At 38.6% G+C, this 18,154-nt stretch overlaps 1 protein-coding gene across 1 annotated transcript; it reads right to left on the bottom strand.

Annotated features, from left to right (window-relative positions):
• Nucleotides 1-9,203: 9,203 nt before the first annotated feature.
• Nucleotides 9,204-10,242, bottom strand: LOC101635458 (olfactory receptor 6). Its single transcript, XM_004683627.1, has 2 exons — nucleotides 9,312-10,242; nucleotides 9,204-9,232 (listed from the first exon to the last, which is right to left on the bottom strand). Exons 1-2 carry the CDS (start codon nucleotides 10,240-10,242, stop codon nucleotides 9,204-9,206), a joined length of 960 nt encoding a protein of 319 aa, XP_004683684.1.
• Between the last annotated feature and the right edge of the window lie 7,912 nt (nucleotides 10,243-18,154).

Genomic DNA, 18,154 nt, shown 5'->3' with positions numbered 1-18,154 from the left:
ACACTGTGGTAACAGGATGGCTTTTTCTGGAGACTGACTGCAACTTCAGTAGTGTCTGCATGGACACAAATGTCCTAGCTGACATGGTGCTGAGTTGGTTAGAAATCTGACACTGGTCAAATGCTCTAAAGCTAGTAGGCACACTATTCAATGTCTTCACGTGGTTGTATATTAAGAACAAAGTAATAACACGGCTGGAACAAGCTACAGTGGAGGAGACTGAGTAGAGTTGGGAGAGCAGTAAGGTCAGGCAGTGGCTGGACTCACTCACACCCCTGAGAAGGAAATAGGGGCTGCCCAGAGGACAGAGAGGTCAGAGCAGAAGGGGAGTCCAGGGCAGCACCACCTGAAGTTGAGGGGATGCAAGGATGGCGACCCTGCCAGGCTGGTTTTCACACCCAGGGCGTGCATGGAGCTGGCAGCCGAGGGGGAAGTGTGGTCCGGTCAGCGTGGCTCATCACCGGCGATGAGAAACAAGTCTGAGCTGATTGCAAGACCAGTGGGCAACAGAGAAGGGTCTACTCTGGGATTTCCCTCTAGAGTGGGTTTGAACCTGGGATCAGCTTTAACACAAAGGACGATCCAGGGACTCTGAGGGAGCAGGAAGGCAGAGTCAGAGAACAAACTGGGAAACTGGCAAAATTAATGAGAAATACCTAGCCTTTCAATGCAGTGAAAGAGAATACACAAGAGGGCAATTAAAAAAATGTTCAGACATCAATAGCCTTTAGATTTATAATACCTCAGTGGATAGTAAATGGAGTTAATGGGGTTTCACCCAGTGATATAAAACTGAAATTGAAAACAAAATGTCAGGTCTTGTAATTATAGAAGTGTAGTTTTCAGAAAACGTTTGCTTCAATTTTTTTTTTTACATGTGTGTATGTAGGTTTTATTGTGCTGGTGTGTGTGTTATTGTGAGTATGTGCTCAGTCATAGTGCAAACTGAATTTCTTACTGTGGGTCATTGGAAGGATGCCCATACCCATGAAGGAATATTTCTCCAAGTAGAGATCTTAAGAACGAATAGAATCATACCACTGACATAATTTCCCAATAACTTCAAGTACACTTTTTCACTTCATTATGAAAAGCTTACACATAAATGTTTATTTTCATGTGTACTTTTTGCTGAGTATTAACTTTTGAGTATATGTTTTAAAGTTATGTATTAAGCAATGCATGATATTTGCAAGTGTCTCCCTGCCTGCCAAGTATCTTCAAGGTAGAAATCCTATTTCAATCCATATGTCTGGATCACCTGGCATATATCAATAATAAATGTTGGAGAAATCTTCACTGACTGATCAAACTGATGACTGCATGACTGAAAGCCTCCAGGGAGGAACAGGGTTCTCCTCACACACTAGCACTGTCACACACATGTGCACTTACAAGACTCCAAAGCACCAATCATCTCACCTAATGTGTGGCATGAAATCTGAAAGGTGTCTGCTTTGGGGAAACCCCATAGTGGTGAGATCCTGTGAAGAGCTACCAGACCACCTGGGCTACCTGTGTGTTGAGAAGGCATTGGTGGGAATTGTTGTTCTTCCAGTGGAAAAAGGAACAGACCCTCAATGTGCAACCTGTTTTCTTTCTCATTCTTAGCCCCAGGGAGTGCATGCAATGTGGTAAGCATCCACTAGGCTGCTGGGGACGAAGTGCCCACACCCAGTGTTAGCATTCACTGAGCTCTCCATACACAATGGTGGCAAACTGCAGGAATTCCTCTCTGGCATCCTAGTGAAGCCCCAGGACCACGGTGGGCATCATCAGCGGGACAGGGGAGGAGTGACAGAGGAAGAGAACAGCCACAGTAACAGGAATGAAAGGTCTGAGTTCAGGAAGTTCTGGAGAGAGATTGGATCTCTTGGTTTCTTTGACCTTCCAGCACACACAGGGACACAGGGGGAGGAGCCCAGAAGGAGCTTTCTAAGACTGAGGAACCTGGACTCTGGGTTATAAAAACAAAAGGCCTTTCTCCCAAAACAGACTCAACATTTTTATTCTCAAGGGCTTGGTGCCTCCCCGTCTTCCTCCTTACCTGGAGGCCTGGGTTGATTGAGTTCTAGAAATGAGGTGGTGCAGGTGAGGGAGCCTCACACTGTAGAGCAGAGTGAAATCCAGAGGACATACTGCAGGTCAGAGTTTGACACTAGGTGCCAGCGAGGGTGAGCCGTTCCCGCTAACACAGGGGTGTTAACAGCACGGTCACTGGGCTCCATTTTAAACCTAACCATATTCTTTGATGAGTTAGAGCTTTACTATTTGAGGATCAGGATTGAAGCAAACCTTTTTGTGAGTGGATTCTTGAAAGATGAGGCCCTGAGAGATTAGGCAAACAGGACATCCCTGGGGTTCTGGGTGCACAGCTCTCTCTGTCTTCTCTGCATACAATGAGATGCCATGGGACACCTTTTAAGTTTGCATAAACAAGCCTGAATTCTGTGAATTGCCTCTAATTCCCAGTCTTCCTTGAAACAGGAAAAATTCTGTAAGTTATGGGTTGAGAAGAATAAAAAATCCACCCATTCGGTCCTTCCTTCCTGGCAGCTGAGTCCAGGCACACAGCGAGTGGCCAAGATAAGTGCATTTGCTCTGCTACAAATCTCCAGCCTTTACATTTCCACCTTCCCTTAGTATTTCCCTATTAATAACTTTAAAATATTCTTCATTTAAGCAGGTAGGAGCAGTCATTTAAAAATTGTTAACTTGGGCCCTCCCTGATGGCGCAGTGGGTTAAAGCACAGCACTAAGAAGCTAAGCCACTTCCGCATGAGTTCGATTCCCGCCTGCCCCGGAGGTGACCACATGGCGTGGCAGACCTCTCCTGACCCGCCCGCTGCTCCCCTCAGCAGTGTACTTCATCTATCTGCCTGTTCTGCTCCCCACTCTGTCTCTGGTGAAGCCTCTTGCCACCCCTGAGCCTCTGGCCTGTACCCCAGTTCTGTATGCACAAATAAATGAATCTTTAAAAAACAAACAAACAAACAAAAACTGTTAACTTGGAAAATAAGAGGTTTGAGAAATGTTTGCAATAATCCAGTGTTTAAGCCACATGTCAGACAGGCATTCATAATTTTCTGAGGCAAGCTTGGTTGAAATTATTCAATGTTGTATTTTCTCCTCATTGTTTATTTCTTTTTATATGAAATATAACATTTTAGTATAACGGTTATTATATTTTCCCCATTTACCTTCTCTTTTTCTTTTAACAGTAATATAATTTGAATTTATTCAAAGTAGTAAGTTAAACATTTTATCTGTCAAATACTTCCATATTTTCCATTGTAATTTTTCCCTGGGAACCAAGTTTCATTATTTCCATTAAAGATATCTGATAAAATATTTCAATTCTTTTTATCATTTTTCCCCTCACCTTTTCAATCAAATTGACATTTATTTTGTTTTGCGATATCTGGTGTGACTCATTATTACTTCTCTATCTTATAGAAAAATAAGAGAGTAAATGATTTTTCTAGGTCAACTGTAGTTGACTTAAGTAAGCCTCTGACTTTGGCCTAATAATAAAGACATAAAAATCAGCTACTTCTTCTTTTTTTTCCAGCTACTTCTTACTGGAACATTTCCCAGTATGTGAGTGTGGCTCCAGGTAAATTTCTTCAAAGAGAGTTACTGTTCTGATGATGTGGGAAAATAGATACTGCAAAGGATTTTTCCTTCATATAGTCAAATAGTGATAAATTTGACCATGAAGTGTTCAGAGACTTAAAATGAAGAGTTAAAATAGTTTAGTAGTGTTGAGAATGTTGTGAAAAGTAAGTTCTCTCTAGACAGCTGGCCCCCACAGGGGCCATTGTTCCTGGAAGGTGCTGGCCAGGTGGGTTCCCAGCAATAAGCCTAGATTCCTGTTTGACCAAGATAAATTTCCAGCGCCTGCTGTATCCCTAACATCTGGACAAACAGGAATTTGTGGGCACCCACCAGAAACGGATGTACTCAGTGGAAAATCCCAGCCTTACTAACTGCCCTTATAAAACCCCACTCTGTGGATCTTCGGGATCCTTCCTTGAGGGGTGCGCCTGCTGTGTCAGGGCACGTAAAGGAAGGATCCTGGCTCGAGCTGGCCTAATAAAGTCTCGTTTGCTTTTGTATCGGACACGGGCCTCTGTTGTTATTGAACGCGGCAATATTTTACACTCCAGCAGTAGAATACTGTTTGTATCCTTACGTTGTTTAACAGAGCAGTTTTTCCTTGTGCTGTGAATAACCAATTCAAGTTGTTACCTTTGAAATCTTTGTCAGATCCAGAGTTAGCACAATCCTGTTTGTTTCATTTCAAACACAACACAGACAATAGCAGGGAAGGAAATCTGTAGTGAACTTTCTTCTTAGCTCACCCTCATCTTGGCTCTGGCAGGCATTTGCTTCATGTATTAGTTTGAAGGTCAGAATGGGTTACCTCACTTTGGGAAAAGCAAGTGAAAACATGTCTGCATAGATGTAGCAGTCTGCCCGAGTACCTAGAGCATCCTCAAGTCACCTGGCCACAGCTACATGAATCTGGTGAACCATGCAGCCTATGCGCTAGGGTTTGTGTCTTGCTGCATGTGGGTGTGGAAAAAGGAGAGGAGGACTGGTTAACATTTCTGGATGGTTCCATATCTTTTCTATCTTCCCACATCTGTAATTAGAGAAAGGGTATGTGATTTTGACTTAGTTCCAGTGGGACACAGTTATTATTAAATATTTAGGTATAATCTTAAGAATTACCATTTAACATATGTCAAAGACAAACATGTAGTATTCCCCATAATATTACCATGGTTCTTTTGTGCAGGAGCTAGCAAATGTGTTGAAAATGTCAAAAACTGAGAATAGATTTCTTCTGCATAGCCAGAGTAAGAAATACAGTGACAGAGATGGAAATATTCTAGTCCCCCCAAACACTACCCATTTGACAAGCCTGAACCACATGAAAGAGCAGTGGCAGCTAGAATGGATGTGGTGTCAAAAGAGGAAGGAGAATTTCTGCCCTCCACCCTTTGTATCCCTAAAGGAGAAGAAACTTTCAAGTTGATCACATGATTCTCTTAAGTCCAAAGGAGAAAACAAAAAAATGTATGATGGATTAAGTAACCCTCCAAAAAGGGCTCTTAGACCAAATCTCTCATGTGCTAGAGCTGTAGGACCCAGACAGATAAGACAAAGTTGTTCATTATAATCCATTCTAATTAGCAATTTAGATTTGCTAATAGCCTGCTCATAATTCTTGTACACCATGAATATAATAATCATAATATGATTAAATTCTTTTAACTACTACCAAAGCAGACAATAAGTAGTATCACTTTTAAGCACTTCTGAAATTCATCCTTTGCGCTGTTCTTCTCACCATTACTTCAGGTGGCCCTGGCTTCATGACTGCATTATTACTCTACCTTATTAAATAAAGTTGCTATCTACACCTGTAAGGGAGATGGGACCTGGGACTTGAAAAGGCCAATCTGTTAGGTTTTACTTTTTTTTTAAAATCTTATATGAATGGAGATAAATTTATCATTTCCTTAAAAATAGGATGAAGGATCTCCCAGGTGGCACAGGCATTAATGTCTCAGCACTATCAAGCTATCACCAGCCACATAGCCTGAGTTTGATCCCTGGCAAGGGAACTAACCCACAAGGAGCAGTGGGAATTAACCCATCTCACCTGCTGCTTCTCTCAGTATTTCAGTAAATCGACCTGTTCTGCTCCCTACTCTGTCTCTGGTGATTCTCTCGCCTGATTGGAGAGAAAGTATCATTATATTGAAATGGAGTTGTGTTGTAATGGCTCCTGCTGTGGCAGAGTAGTGAGAATTCACAGGCACTAACCAGATGGGGTGGCCAGGGAGAATTATTTTGTCTTCTATCCTCCCCTCTCCCCACCTTCTATCTACTTTATAAAAGAATGAGGCCTTGATGCAAATATAAATGAAAGCTGCACTTTAAATGTACAGCTTGATTTATTAGGAACTTAAACTGGCAATTGAAGGTATAAAGTTACCTATTTTAAAAAAAGATTTATTTTTATTTATTTATGCATACAAGAGCTGTGGTGTAGTTCTGGGGTATGGGGGTGGGGGGTGAGAGGATTCACCAGAGACAGAGTGGAGAGCAGAATAGGTGGATCCACTGAAATACACTGCTGAGGGGAGTAGCAGGAGAGACAGGAGAGGTCTATTGAACCATGTGGGTCACCTCCTTGGCTGGGGATGGAACTCAGCCCACAGTGGCCGGCCATAGCTCGACAGGCCTGAGAGTTCACCCCTGTGCCACCAGGGAGGCCCAAAGTTGCCTGCTCTTAAGAAGAAAGCATGTAAGGTGTGAAAGGTTAAGGTGTTCCTCAACAAGCACTGTTACCTCCCCTGCTGCAGGTGGGCCCTCAGAATTCATCTCAGCTGGAGACATTATGGTATGGCTAGAGCTTAAAGCCTATTGTGAATACATTGAATCAATTTCTATTTCATTATCGCTAGTATAGAAGATTATATATTGGAAAGTCTTTCACTTTGGGCAAATGGATGAAGGTCTCATGAAAGCAGTTACTCTAAAAACTTTAGTTAGGATATGTTTTTTCTTCACACAAATGTTGGTATTTCTGCTGGGAGTAAAGACTCTTTCTCTATAACCTTGGGAGTACACATCACACACTCATGGGCACACATGTTTGGCTTATGTAACGGTGATATATTTATTTATTTACTTTTAAAGATTCATTTATTTATGCATACAGAACTGTGGTACAGGCCAGAGGTGTGGGTGTTGAGAGGGTAAGAGGATTCACCAGAGATAGAGTGGGGAGCAGAACAGGCAAACTGAATACACTGCTGAAAGGAGCAGCAGGCGAGTCAGGAGAGGTCTGTAACGCCATGTGGGTCACCTCCTTGGCCGGGGATCGAAGTTGCACTGCAGTGGCTGCAATAACCTCACAGTTCTGTGCTTTACCCCATTACACCACCAGGGAGGGCCCTGATATATTTAATTTTTTATATTTTTTTCTATTAGCTGCAGATCTTCAAATAATATCTCAATTTTACAGCAATGTCAGTAGTCTTGTCATTCATAAGTCACTGGTTTTACTTTAAAGTTTATACAACCAGGAGTAAGAACTTATAACATCTCAGGAATGACTGGTTATGTTTCTGATTTAGACAGCAGCAAAAAATGACAGATAGTTCTAATTTACTTTTTTGTATGTTTTAAATATTTAAAAGTAAAATATTTACTATATTAAGGTGAAGGGAAGTATAAAATGCAAGCATATAAACAATGTAAGAGAAGCAAATATTTTTCCTTTAGAGATAATATGATAACTCTCTTGGAAATCCAGTTCAATAAGTAAAATATAAGATAAATAAGGACACAATATTTTTATTACAAATTAATTAATTGCTATATTGAAAACTTAAATATTCAGTTTTTAAGTTTTTAGACCAGAAAAGGAATTTCAGTTTGTAAATATAGGTGGTAGATGAAGATGTAATAATGATGATTCCAGAAAAGATTAATCTATTAAGTATTGAAGAATAAAAAACCACCTTGCAAGACTTCAAAAGAGCAATAATTTTCTGTAAGTGATTAATGATTTATAAGCAGAAATATATATACAGAAGTATATATAGCATAACACCGCTATCTGTTGACACAAAGACTAAGAAACTTTAGTATTGGGGTATGAAATTATATATAACTGAAGATAAAGCATCTTACATTATTTTCAGTGCTTATGTGAGAACCAAGACCCTAACATTATTTTTGTTACATGAGAAATGTATACAAAATGATACATGAGAAACATGTAATGTTTAAGCTAAAAGTAAACCAGGAGAATGTTGCAAGTTTAGATAAACTGGAAACTGCTGTAGTTTATAAATATCTTCACTTATATAAAACTAAATTAAAGCAATCTCATTTGGCCCTATGTAAAAACAATACAAAATCTAAAGATCATATCGTTATAAGATAAAGTCAAAATGATGCAAATATGATATGTAAACTAATAACCTGATTAAAACTTATGAACTGTGGTTTTTGAAGTGTTCTGGTAAAACAGTATGCCTGTCACTCTTGCACTCTTGATAGACCACAGTTCATTAATCCATTCACCCAAGATCGTTCCTGAGCCAGATGGAGTCTATCTCTCTGCTGTCCTTTTATAGTGACTAGATGAAAGCAGATACTATTTCTTAGGCTATTGCATCACCCCCCCTTTCCAAAATCAAAAGAAAAATGGATATTTAGGGAAATCAGGAGAGATCCTGCATATCCAGGCCAAGTACCATCTAAGTAAAAGTACTTTTGTGGCCTTCGGTCAATGTCACTGCTTCTCTTACCTGAACAGGAGTGAGCTTTAGTGATCTTCACTAAATTTTCTTAGGATCTAGCTCCCAACTGTTACACACACTATTTTATTATGTAGTAGTTCCAACATAGTATATATATAAACATGAAATTATATATATATGATATGCAATATATAGTGCTATGTATTATATATGACATATATCACATATGAAATTATATATATTTCATGCTTCAGTTGTTGGAACTTTTACATTCTAAATACATTTTATATATTATGTATTTTATACATGACATACATGTGTATAGTTATATAATATACATTATGTACATGACCATGTGTGTCTATACACATATATAAAATCCTGCTTTCTACCTCCCTGCCACAACTAGTCTTACATGCTCTAAGAGTGTTTCATCTAAATATATTTTATATTTTATATATGACATACATGCATATATTTACATATTGTATATATTTACATAATATATATTATGAAGAGACTGAAATAAGTTTGTCTCTCATATTTTCTTAAATTTTATACTGTAATGAAAGTGAGGTTAATTGGCTATAAAAGGAAGCCATAAACAGGCCATAGCTTTAAAACTGACTACAATGGAATCTCTCTATGCCACCTATGATAGAGGGGACTTTTAAAACTAAGTCCAAACAGAAAAATCTCACCAAAAAAATTCTAAAGGTTAGATAATAAATGATTATTTCTTATCATCTTCATAAAAATAAAACTATTTTATCTTTTATTAATACATGTCTCTTAGAATTTTGATGATTTCCCTTACTGACTTCTAAAAGGAAGCATTCAATTAAGACCTGATGGAACAGGAAACTTTCTTTGTTTCTGGCCCCCATCCCTAAATGATTGCAGTCAATATGTTTATAGTTGCAGACTTTCACCTAATGAAGATGTTTTTAAGGTTTAGTCAAGTCATGAACAGAAAAGGAATGTCCGGATCTCTTCAGAAAGGAGAATCTCTTGAGAAAAGGGCTCGTCCACTCGTCATGGTTTTTCTAATGGCATCTTTGACCTCCTTGTTCCTCAGGCAGTAAATGATAGGGTTGAGCATGGGGGTGAAGACTGCGTAGATGGCTGAGATCAGCTTGTTAGAATTGAATGATGCAATGGCCCGAGGCCGGACATACATGAAGATCACAGCTGTGTAGAAGATGATCACCACTGTGAGGTGAGAGGCACAGGTGGAGAAGGCCTTCCGCTGCCCACTGGCTGAGGGGATGTGCAGGATGGTGGAGACAATGAAGGCGTAGGAAAGGACAGTGGCTGAGAGAGGAAACACAAGGATGACGATGGCCAATGCAAAGTCTACCATCTCAGCCAAAGAAAAGTCTTTGCAGGCCAGCTTGAGGATGGGAGACACATCACAGAAAAAATGGTTCAAGATGTTATTGCCACAGAAGGCCACTCTGGAGATGAAGTATACCTTTGCCATAGAGATAGTGAAGCCACTCACCCAGGAACTGATGGTTAGTTGGACACAAAATCCAGTGGTCATCATGACTGGATAGCGAAGAGGCCAACAGATAGCCACGTAACGGTCATAGGCCATGGCAGCCAAAAGTACACATTCAGTACAGGCGAGGGAGATGAAGAAATAGAGCTGAGTCATGCAACCCAAGAAGGAGATGGTGTTAGGATGAAGGAGGAATCCAGTAAGCATCTTGGGAACTGTGACAGATATATACCAGGTCTCCAGAAAGGACAGAGTGCCCAGAAAGTAGTACATGGGCTTATGCAGGGAGCCAGTGACCCACACAGTCAGGATGATGACCAGATTTTCTAACAACACAAACAGGTAAGTAATAAGGAAGAAGAAGAAGAGCAGCACCTGCAGCCCAGGGGCAGTAGGGAAGCCCACCAGGATGAACTCGCTCACCAGAGTGATGTTTTCCTTATACATAGTTAGGACACCAAGAGAATGTAACGATGAGAGCACCACATCGAAGAGTGGGATCCACATTGCCGGCCAGGCACACTCAGGCTACATGATAAACTGCAGGCACTTTACCATTACACTGATCCTAGTGTTAGATTCTGGACCAAGGAGTGATTTGGTATTCACAGGGTGGCCACAGGATCCTCTAAGGATAAGACATCAGAAGAGGACTTGGAAACAAATCCACCATAGATACTAAGCTAATTCAAACAGATTCACAAGGTCAGAACTGGAGTTCAGGCCTTCGAATCTGGGCAAGAAAGATTTCTTCAGGAACTACTGGAATAAATACTTTTATTATCAGTGTACTCCCAGATTTCAGGGGTAGCTACGAGCAGGAGAACATGATGATTGGAAGAAGGAAGCAGAGAGGTTCAACTTCTGGAGGAGATAAAAGCAGAATATCAAATGGAAAAATGCTTCTGTACAGAGATGCTGACCCTAGCCTACTCCTCAGCTGTTTCAAGTCTTTCAAAGACTCTGGGGAAAGTGGTTAACATTTTCTGTCCATTCTTATGTCCAGGGTTTAAAATGTTGAATGCAGAAGTAGCTTCCCTCTTAGAATTATTGAATATCTTCTGATTTTATAGATGGTTCCTAATAACACTAATAATAGTAGTTATAAATTTACATGTAACTATAATATCACGTATCATATTTATTTTTATTATTTACATATAAAGATGTTAACTGTAATATTTTACCTATAATATATAACATCTATTTCTTTTATATTATATAAAATCTTTTATATAACTATGTAACGATTTATGTTAAATATGTAGTATGTAATAGTTGTAAATAGGAGAGTTCATAATACATACTTACAATATTTCACATTTTATTCCAAATTAATTTACATGATTATCTAGATATATCCTCTTAAAGACTGGTTCAAAGTTTTTATACTGAAGAGAGTGCTACTTGATTCATTTTATCTATTTGTTGACTCTGCAGATTCCCCTTATTATGGACACTGCTTAGAACAAGTTTAAGGAACTTCCTTGGGAGCAGGCAGTCAAGAAAGTCAACATCTCAGAAGAGTCCTGGGCTTCCATGGAACCTTATGATCTGGGAGAGGATTAAAATTTAAAAACATTTTCTTTATGAGTGGAGATAAAGACATATAAAAGCAAAGATAAAAATTGGCTTGCAATTACAAATAAAATTAACCTAAAAGAGAAATATACTGGACTTTCCCTGGTGGCACAGCAGGTTAAAGCACAACTAAAGCCACTTTAGCACGAGTTTGACCCCCAACTAGGGAGCCTGACCCACATGGCACAGCAGAACTCTCCTGACTGGCCCACTGCTCCCCTCAGCAGTGTATTTCAGTTAATCTACCTGTTCTACTCCCTACTCCATCTCTGGTGAATCCTCTCACTGCCCCTGAACCTCTAGCCTGCACGCCAGTTCTGTATGCATAAACAAATAAATCTTAAAAAAAAAAAAAGAGAGAGAGAAATGTACTTTTCAAGGAAACCAACAGAGATGACCTGGATAAGGAAAGGCAAAATTCAGGGAACTAGAAAGAAGGGTAAGATGTGGAATCTTCTAGAAGTGTAGTAATTATTTCTAATTTACACATACTTTGTCACATAAAACCTTCAGAGGTCATATAATAGAGTCATTTATATGTGTTGGAGAAAAGTTCCAATGAACTAGAACTCAAATTTGACTTCTTTCTTCACTATACTTATTAAAGTTTTCCTTTAATTAATTTTAACAACCCTCTTGGGGAGGTAATTTTTGTCCCAGAGGTGTGATATATGGGAGCACAAGCTGAAATATGAACAAGGAATTTTTACATGTGAATGAACACTCACTCATCTCTGATATGTCAGGACTCAGAAAGCAGAAGAGTGACATAGCTGGGGACTCAACATGGACAAAAGGAACCTCAGTATCAAGAGGGCACTAGAGCATCAAGGAAATGACAGACCAGTAGGATAGAGATTGGGACACCTACCCCTGATACAGCTCTTACTATGTTTACCTTCCAAAGAAAACTCTGCTTCTCTAAACTACAATTTCCCTAGGTGTGAAAGACAGCTATAATACTAAAACTTTCAGCAAATAATGAAAACAGAATATATAGTATTGTTAGTGGCTAAGATTCAGATCTCGAATCCTTATGGTCTGGCCCCTCACACTGCATCTGAAAATGTGAAGGTGAGAAAATCATATGTTCCCCTCCAAAGTCTTGAGACAGATAAAACAAGTAAATAAATCATGACAAGTCCAATGTTTCATAGAAATAAGAAAAACACCTGTTCAGGGTGCCCACTGGCAGAAGATACTAATTTTGCATTCAGAGGTGACCTTCCAAGAAACCAATGGGACATTTTAATGCATCTGGGCAGCTGAGCCCTGCTGGAGAAAAATCACAGAAAAGGACAGGTAATACCACCATAAATTTATGGCCATGGAGCTCAGCTGGGTCACAAACAGTGGTTGGCTATCTTACCCTATTCCTAGGTCAGTTCACACTTCACTTTCCCCAGACTCTTGCTTCTGAACTCCAATTTGCCATCCTCCCCCTCCTCCACTCAGCAGACAGTTTCACTTCTTTTTACAAAGACAAAACTATCAGCTGTGCACTTACTCAACTCCAACTACCCAATCGCTATGCTCACCTTCTGGCATTTGCTTATTCCTTCCTTCCTTCTTATCTAACACCAGCCTTTCCATCTGCACAATTCCATGTCTTAGGAAACTCATTTATCAGAAATCTCTTTTTGTAAATATTCATCGAGCACCTACTAGGTGAAAGACACTATACTTGATGCTTGAGGTAACTCGCCAGACATAAAACAGACCAAAGACCCAATATTAAGAGGTTTTATCGTAGTGGAGAGATACAGGCAGTAAATCCAGTCCTCAAATTTTTGAATAAATATAAACTAGGTATTGATAAATTTTATGGAGAAAATAGAGCAAGGTAAGGAAGAATAAGGAGTATGGGGTTGGCCAGGATAAACCTTGTTAAGCAGAGACATAAAGAAGGTGAAGGCATCAGTCACTGTCTGGTGACCGTAAGGAAAACAGGAGATCAGTATTGAGCAGAAGTGACTAGAAGAGAGCAATAAAGTCATAAAAGTAAGGGGTTGGAGAAGGGATGAAGAACTTATCATGGCCCTCTTAAGCACAAGTAATCCTGTTGCCTTTTACTCTGGGTGGATTGTGGACATTGGACATTTTGAAAGGTTTGGGACACTTGATGACCCAATGTAACTGATGTTATAAGAATTCTTCTGTCAGGTTCTAGTTATCTGAATCAGTTCCTACAATTTTTAAAGTTAATCAATCAGTTCTCCCTCTAAAACAATCCTCTTCACTAGCCCTAGTTTTTGTTTCTGGTTGAGAACACTGCAGCATCATTTCACCCTTCTCTTTCCCTATTTTTGAGGGCTTACTTTACATGGCTACTACCATTCCAACAATATCCAGGTTTTTTCAACTTAAAAATGTTGGTTTTAGTTTCCCACTCCATGACCTCTCCCTTCACTAGAACCCCTATGCCTGGTAGGGGTCAGGCACTGAAAAACAAAAAAGATATTGGAGTTGTACAGGAGACAAAAAAGGGAAAATTTGTGCGTTTGCATAGTCGTCTTCCACCTGAAGTTCCTTCTCACTCTTGCTACCTGGAAGATGCCTGTTCAGACTGATGCTATCAAACCATAACTATCCCACCACCACCACTCACCTTTTGCCCATCATCCCTGCTATTTGGTTTTGCAACATTTTTGGGTCTCTGCTTATCTGTCACTACTATGAGATTTGTGAACTCATTAGAAACACCAAGATTATCCTATTTTCAGCTTGTCTGTCTTTTTATCCTAACATCCAGCACAGTTCTTCATGTGTGGCTGGTACTCAGTTAACACATAATTGGTAATGTTTAACTAAAGCCAGATGCCTTACCATATTGCACTTTGTTAATTTTTAGTTAGGGGCCTGTGTAAGGTAGGTCATCTTGGTTAAGTCTGGCTTAGAGATCTTGATTCAGGGATCCAGTTGTCAAATCTGTGGAAAGGGTTCCAGAGAATATGGTCAATGTAACTTCTCTAAGTATTTGCTTTTCTACTTGATAGAAGTTGCAGATAGATAGCAGAGAAGAAAAGGGAAAAAAAAGAGAATAAGAAATTAAGGAGAATCTTTGGAATAGCCTGTCCTAAGCCTAGACAATGTCTTCTTAATGAAGGTTTTATGTGATTCTACTTACCTGGGATAGAGTGTGGGGTCCAGGACAGTTACAGGAAAATGAATATTATTCCAGTGTAGATTCAAAGAAAATTCAAGAACACCTAACTCACATTTGCAGTGATACTTTTAAATCCATTATTGAAAGGTTACTTCTGGGCCTGTTGGATCACTCTGCTCAATAATAAAAGCCGAAGATGGAGAGATTTTTCTTTTGGTGTTTTTTCTCCGTATCTATTCAATGTGTATCTCTTTCCATGTGTCTCTCATTTTCATTCTCTCATTTCTCTGTCATTGCACCTGCACTGGCTTTGAAGTTGAATCTCCCACCACCTCATCCAGATGATCTAGAGCTGCAAGGGCCAGGATGAAATGAGCCCACTCAGTAGCAACAACGGCTCTTTAAAAGGCACATCCTTGGGGATCTGATTCATAGGTTCTCTAGGATTTTCAAGACCAACAATAACAGAGAGTCAGAGAAATTTCCCTAGTGATCTCCAAGAGTCAACAAACAGAACCTGCTAGATGATGAGCCAATGGAGAAAGAAGTAACAGGTTCATGGCAAATCAGTCTGGTGATTTATCCCAACCTTAGGCCCAAATCTTTCTTTTCTTTCTTTCTTTCTGCTTGTCTAGAAATTAATCATTTTTTGTGACATTATTTAAGGTTTTTAATAATAAATAGTGAGAGGGTTCTAATAATGAGAGGGTCAAAATATAGAAAAGATGAGTAAAGTGTTAATGGTACTTTAGTAGCACAACATTCTGTCCACGCCTTCCAACCAAGAGAAATCCCCTGAACTGCCAAGATGGGCAAGAGCACATGAGGCCAGGACTGAACCATCCTGGGTAGAGCAAATTGAAACGTAGCCAGGTTTGACTCTTATCTTTTAAGGAAATTTCTCTTTGCTCTTCCTTTTAGATTATTTCAAATTACTCTTCTCTACCTTATCTCTTGTGAATAGTTAGTCACAAAGGTTTAGAGGAGGAACATCCCTTCATAGAGATCTAAGAGGAAAGCAAGTGAGAACTCAAAGCAGAGGAGGGCAAGAGACCATGCGAAGGACACATGGAAGAGGTAGCTGATGGCATCGCTGCTCACAACATTAGGTTGTAGCATTGTCTTCCCTTTAATTTAACCCTTCCATGTTTCCTATTACTTTAGAGTAAGAAGACCTAGAAGACCATGACTGACTCAGCAGGGTGTGGAAGAAAGTACAAAACTACTCAGATTTTCCAAGTGCTGAGAGAAGTTAGGCCAGTGGACTTGAAGTGGCCTTGTGCTCGGATCTGATCCAGGCCAGTCAACAATTAGTAGATTGAGGATATAAATCAAATGAGTGACAGAATGTAACTGCCTGTAACAGCTGGTCTCTCTGAAAACAGATTTTCTTAGTCCCCTGTTAAACCCTATTCTGTTATAGGCTAGATGAACAAATATAAGTATACTGACAAACAGAATTTGGTTGCCATCTTTACAACATTTATATAAAATTGTTTTCTGGACTAAAAATAATAGACAAAAACAAAAGATTTTTTTCTGTCAAGTGCTTTTATAAAAACATAAAGGTATAAAGAACATATCAAATTATTTATTTGATTAGTCCTTTATTAAAAATAAAAATAGGTGAAATAATTATAAAATTCAATAGAAAAACAAATATGTATTTCCATCATTTATCTAATATGGAGGTTTAATTTGAGATTTTCTGAACTCTACTTCTTAATGTTTAAGATTTAATAATTTTTTATCAATAGTTGAAATATTAGAATTGTAAGGCAATTATAGGTATTTTAGGGGTGATAAAATTATTCATTTAATCTGAATGCCAAAACCTCTGACTTCTTCCAACTTTTAATATCCTCATTCAGAAGCAATCCAGTCAATCAAATCAGTAAGGTCACCTCTTTTTCAGAAATGGAAGAACTGCCAGCAGATGGGCCATCTGTGAACTTTAAGAGCAAACCCTGCAAAATTGGAGATAAACACTAGCAAAGTACATTTCTGTAATGTGCCAAGGACTTCACAAATATGTTACTTCATTTAATCCTTCTAATAGGTCTATAAAATGTTACTAACATTCTCTATTTTCCAACAAGAAAAACCAAGGTTCAGAATAAATAATAGTTTTCCCAGGATGGCTATATCAGTGTTCAATGATGGAATTTTGATAATAGAAATCACCTTGCTAGTTTCAGCAGACAGCCTTGTTTGACACATACTACCCCAAATTTAGAAGTGAAGAAACTGAAGTTCAAAGATGCTAAAGATCTAATAACCCATGAAAATCCAAAGTTAACACTGGTAATGCTGTCCTGTACCCTTCAAGACCAACTATTTTCCCAATATCCTATTTCCCAGTGAGACTGTTTTAACGGTCTGGTTTTGCTACTTATTAGAAGATGATAAACCTGAGTGAATGAATTAGAAATAGCTGTGAACATTGTGACTATTTGTCTACAGATCTTGAAATATAATCTGATTTACTCTGATAATAGAGTGAAATAAACCAAAAAGGAATTAGCAAACGTGTGCAGTAAAACTAAAATGTTTCAGAAAGGAACTAAACCTTTCCTAGTAGCATACATGTTCTTAATAATAGCAGAAAACCTGGGCACAGTGGATTCAACATCCAAGCTTACATGTTGAATAGCAGAAAGTAGTTCAGAGCAAAAATAGGGGACAATTTAGGCTCCCACTTAAAACGGACAGGATGCTAGATTTTTCTGATTATTTCTTTCATATATTTCAATTTTATTACATATGAACTTTCAGAATTCTCCCTTGTAAACTTACTTCCTTATCTCATCAGCAGGTTCCTCAAGATACCCAAAACTCCCACTGGTTTTAGAAAAACCTGATTGCCTTTCACCTTATTGGTATATAGAACATAAGTTATATTGATTGAAGATTTCAGCTATTACATATAACGGTGTGATGATATTCCATTGTTTGCTGATAATAGTCTCAAGAATACAAGAATTCAAGAGCCTAAAAGAAATTTCTCAAGAGACACACACACACACCAACTGGAAAAGTTTCAATAATACTAAATACTTATAAGTCATGAAATGATGTTTCCACTCTTATAATAAAATATAAGCTGTTATAGCCCAGACAGAAATTGATAGAGAATTGTGAAATAATCAGTATTATGATTATGATCAGTATTATCAGTATCAGTATTTTATGTATACATACATATATATACAATGATTTAATATTAATGGATGTCTGGCATCAAACAACTAACCACGGGCAAGCACAAACTACACTCACCACCATTATTACCACCATTTTCATTAATCAACACACACACACACACACACACATACTCACATACTGGCAGGATTGGTCCTTGCAGACAATGAACTTGTTAATTAATGTGTCCTTAGAACTACTATCATTACTATCAGCCTTGCAGATATAAAGAAATCTAAAAACATGAACAATAGAGCTACATCATTAGGTTCAAATTACAGCTTTGATACTTATTAATTCTTCATCTCACACAATTATTTAATCTGTGTGTGTGTATGTGACATTCTGATCTGTGAAATCAGGTAAATAATCATAATGAACCCATAATAGTGTTGTAAGAGTAAACTATTTTTTTTTTTTTTAAAGATTTATTTATTTATTCATACAGAACTGGGGTACAGGCCAGAGGCT

This window comes from Condylura cristata, unplaced genomic scaffold (genome assembly GCF_000260355.1).
Source record: "Condylura cristata isolate star-nosed mole 26May11 unplaced genomic scaffold, ConCri1.0 scaffold00015, whole genome shotgun sequence".
In the NCBI taxonomy this organism is placed as follows: Eukaryota; Metazoa; Chordata; class Mammalia; order Eulipotyphla; family Talpidae; genus Condylura; species Condylura cristata.
The sequence above is the reverse complement of the archived record's forward strand: the minus strand, read 5'-3'. Positions and strand labels throughout refer to the sequence as shown.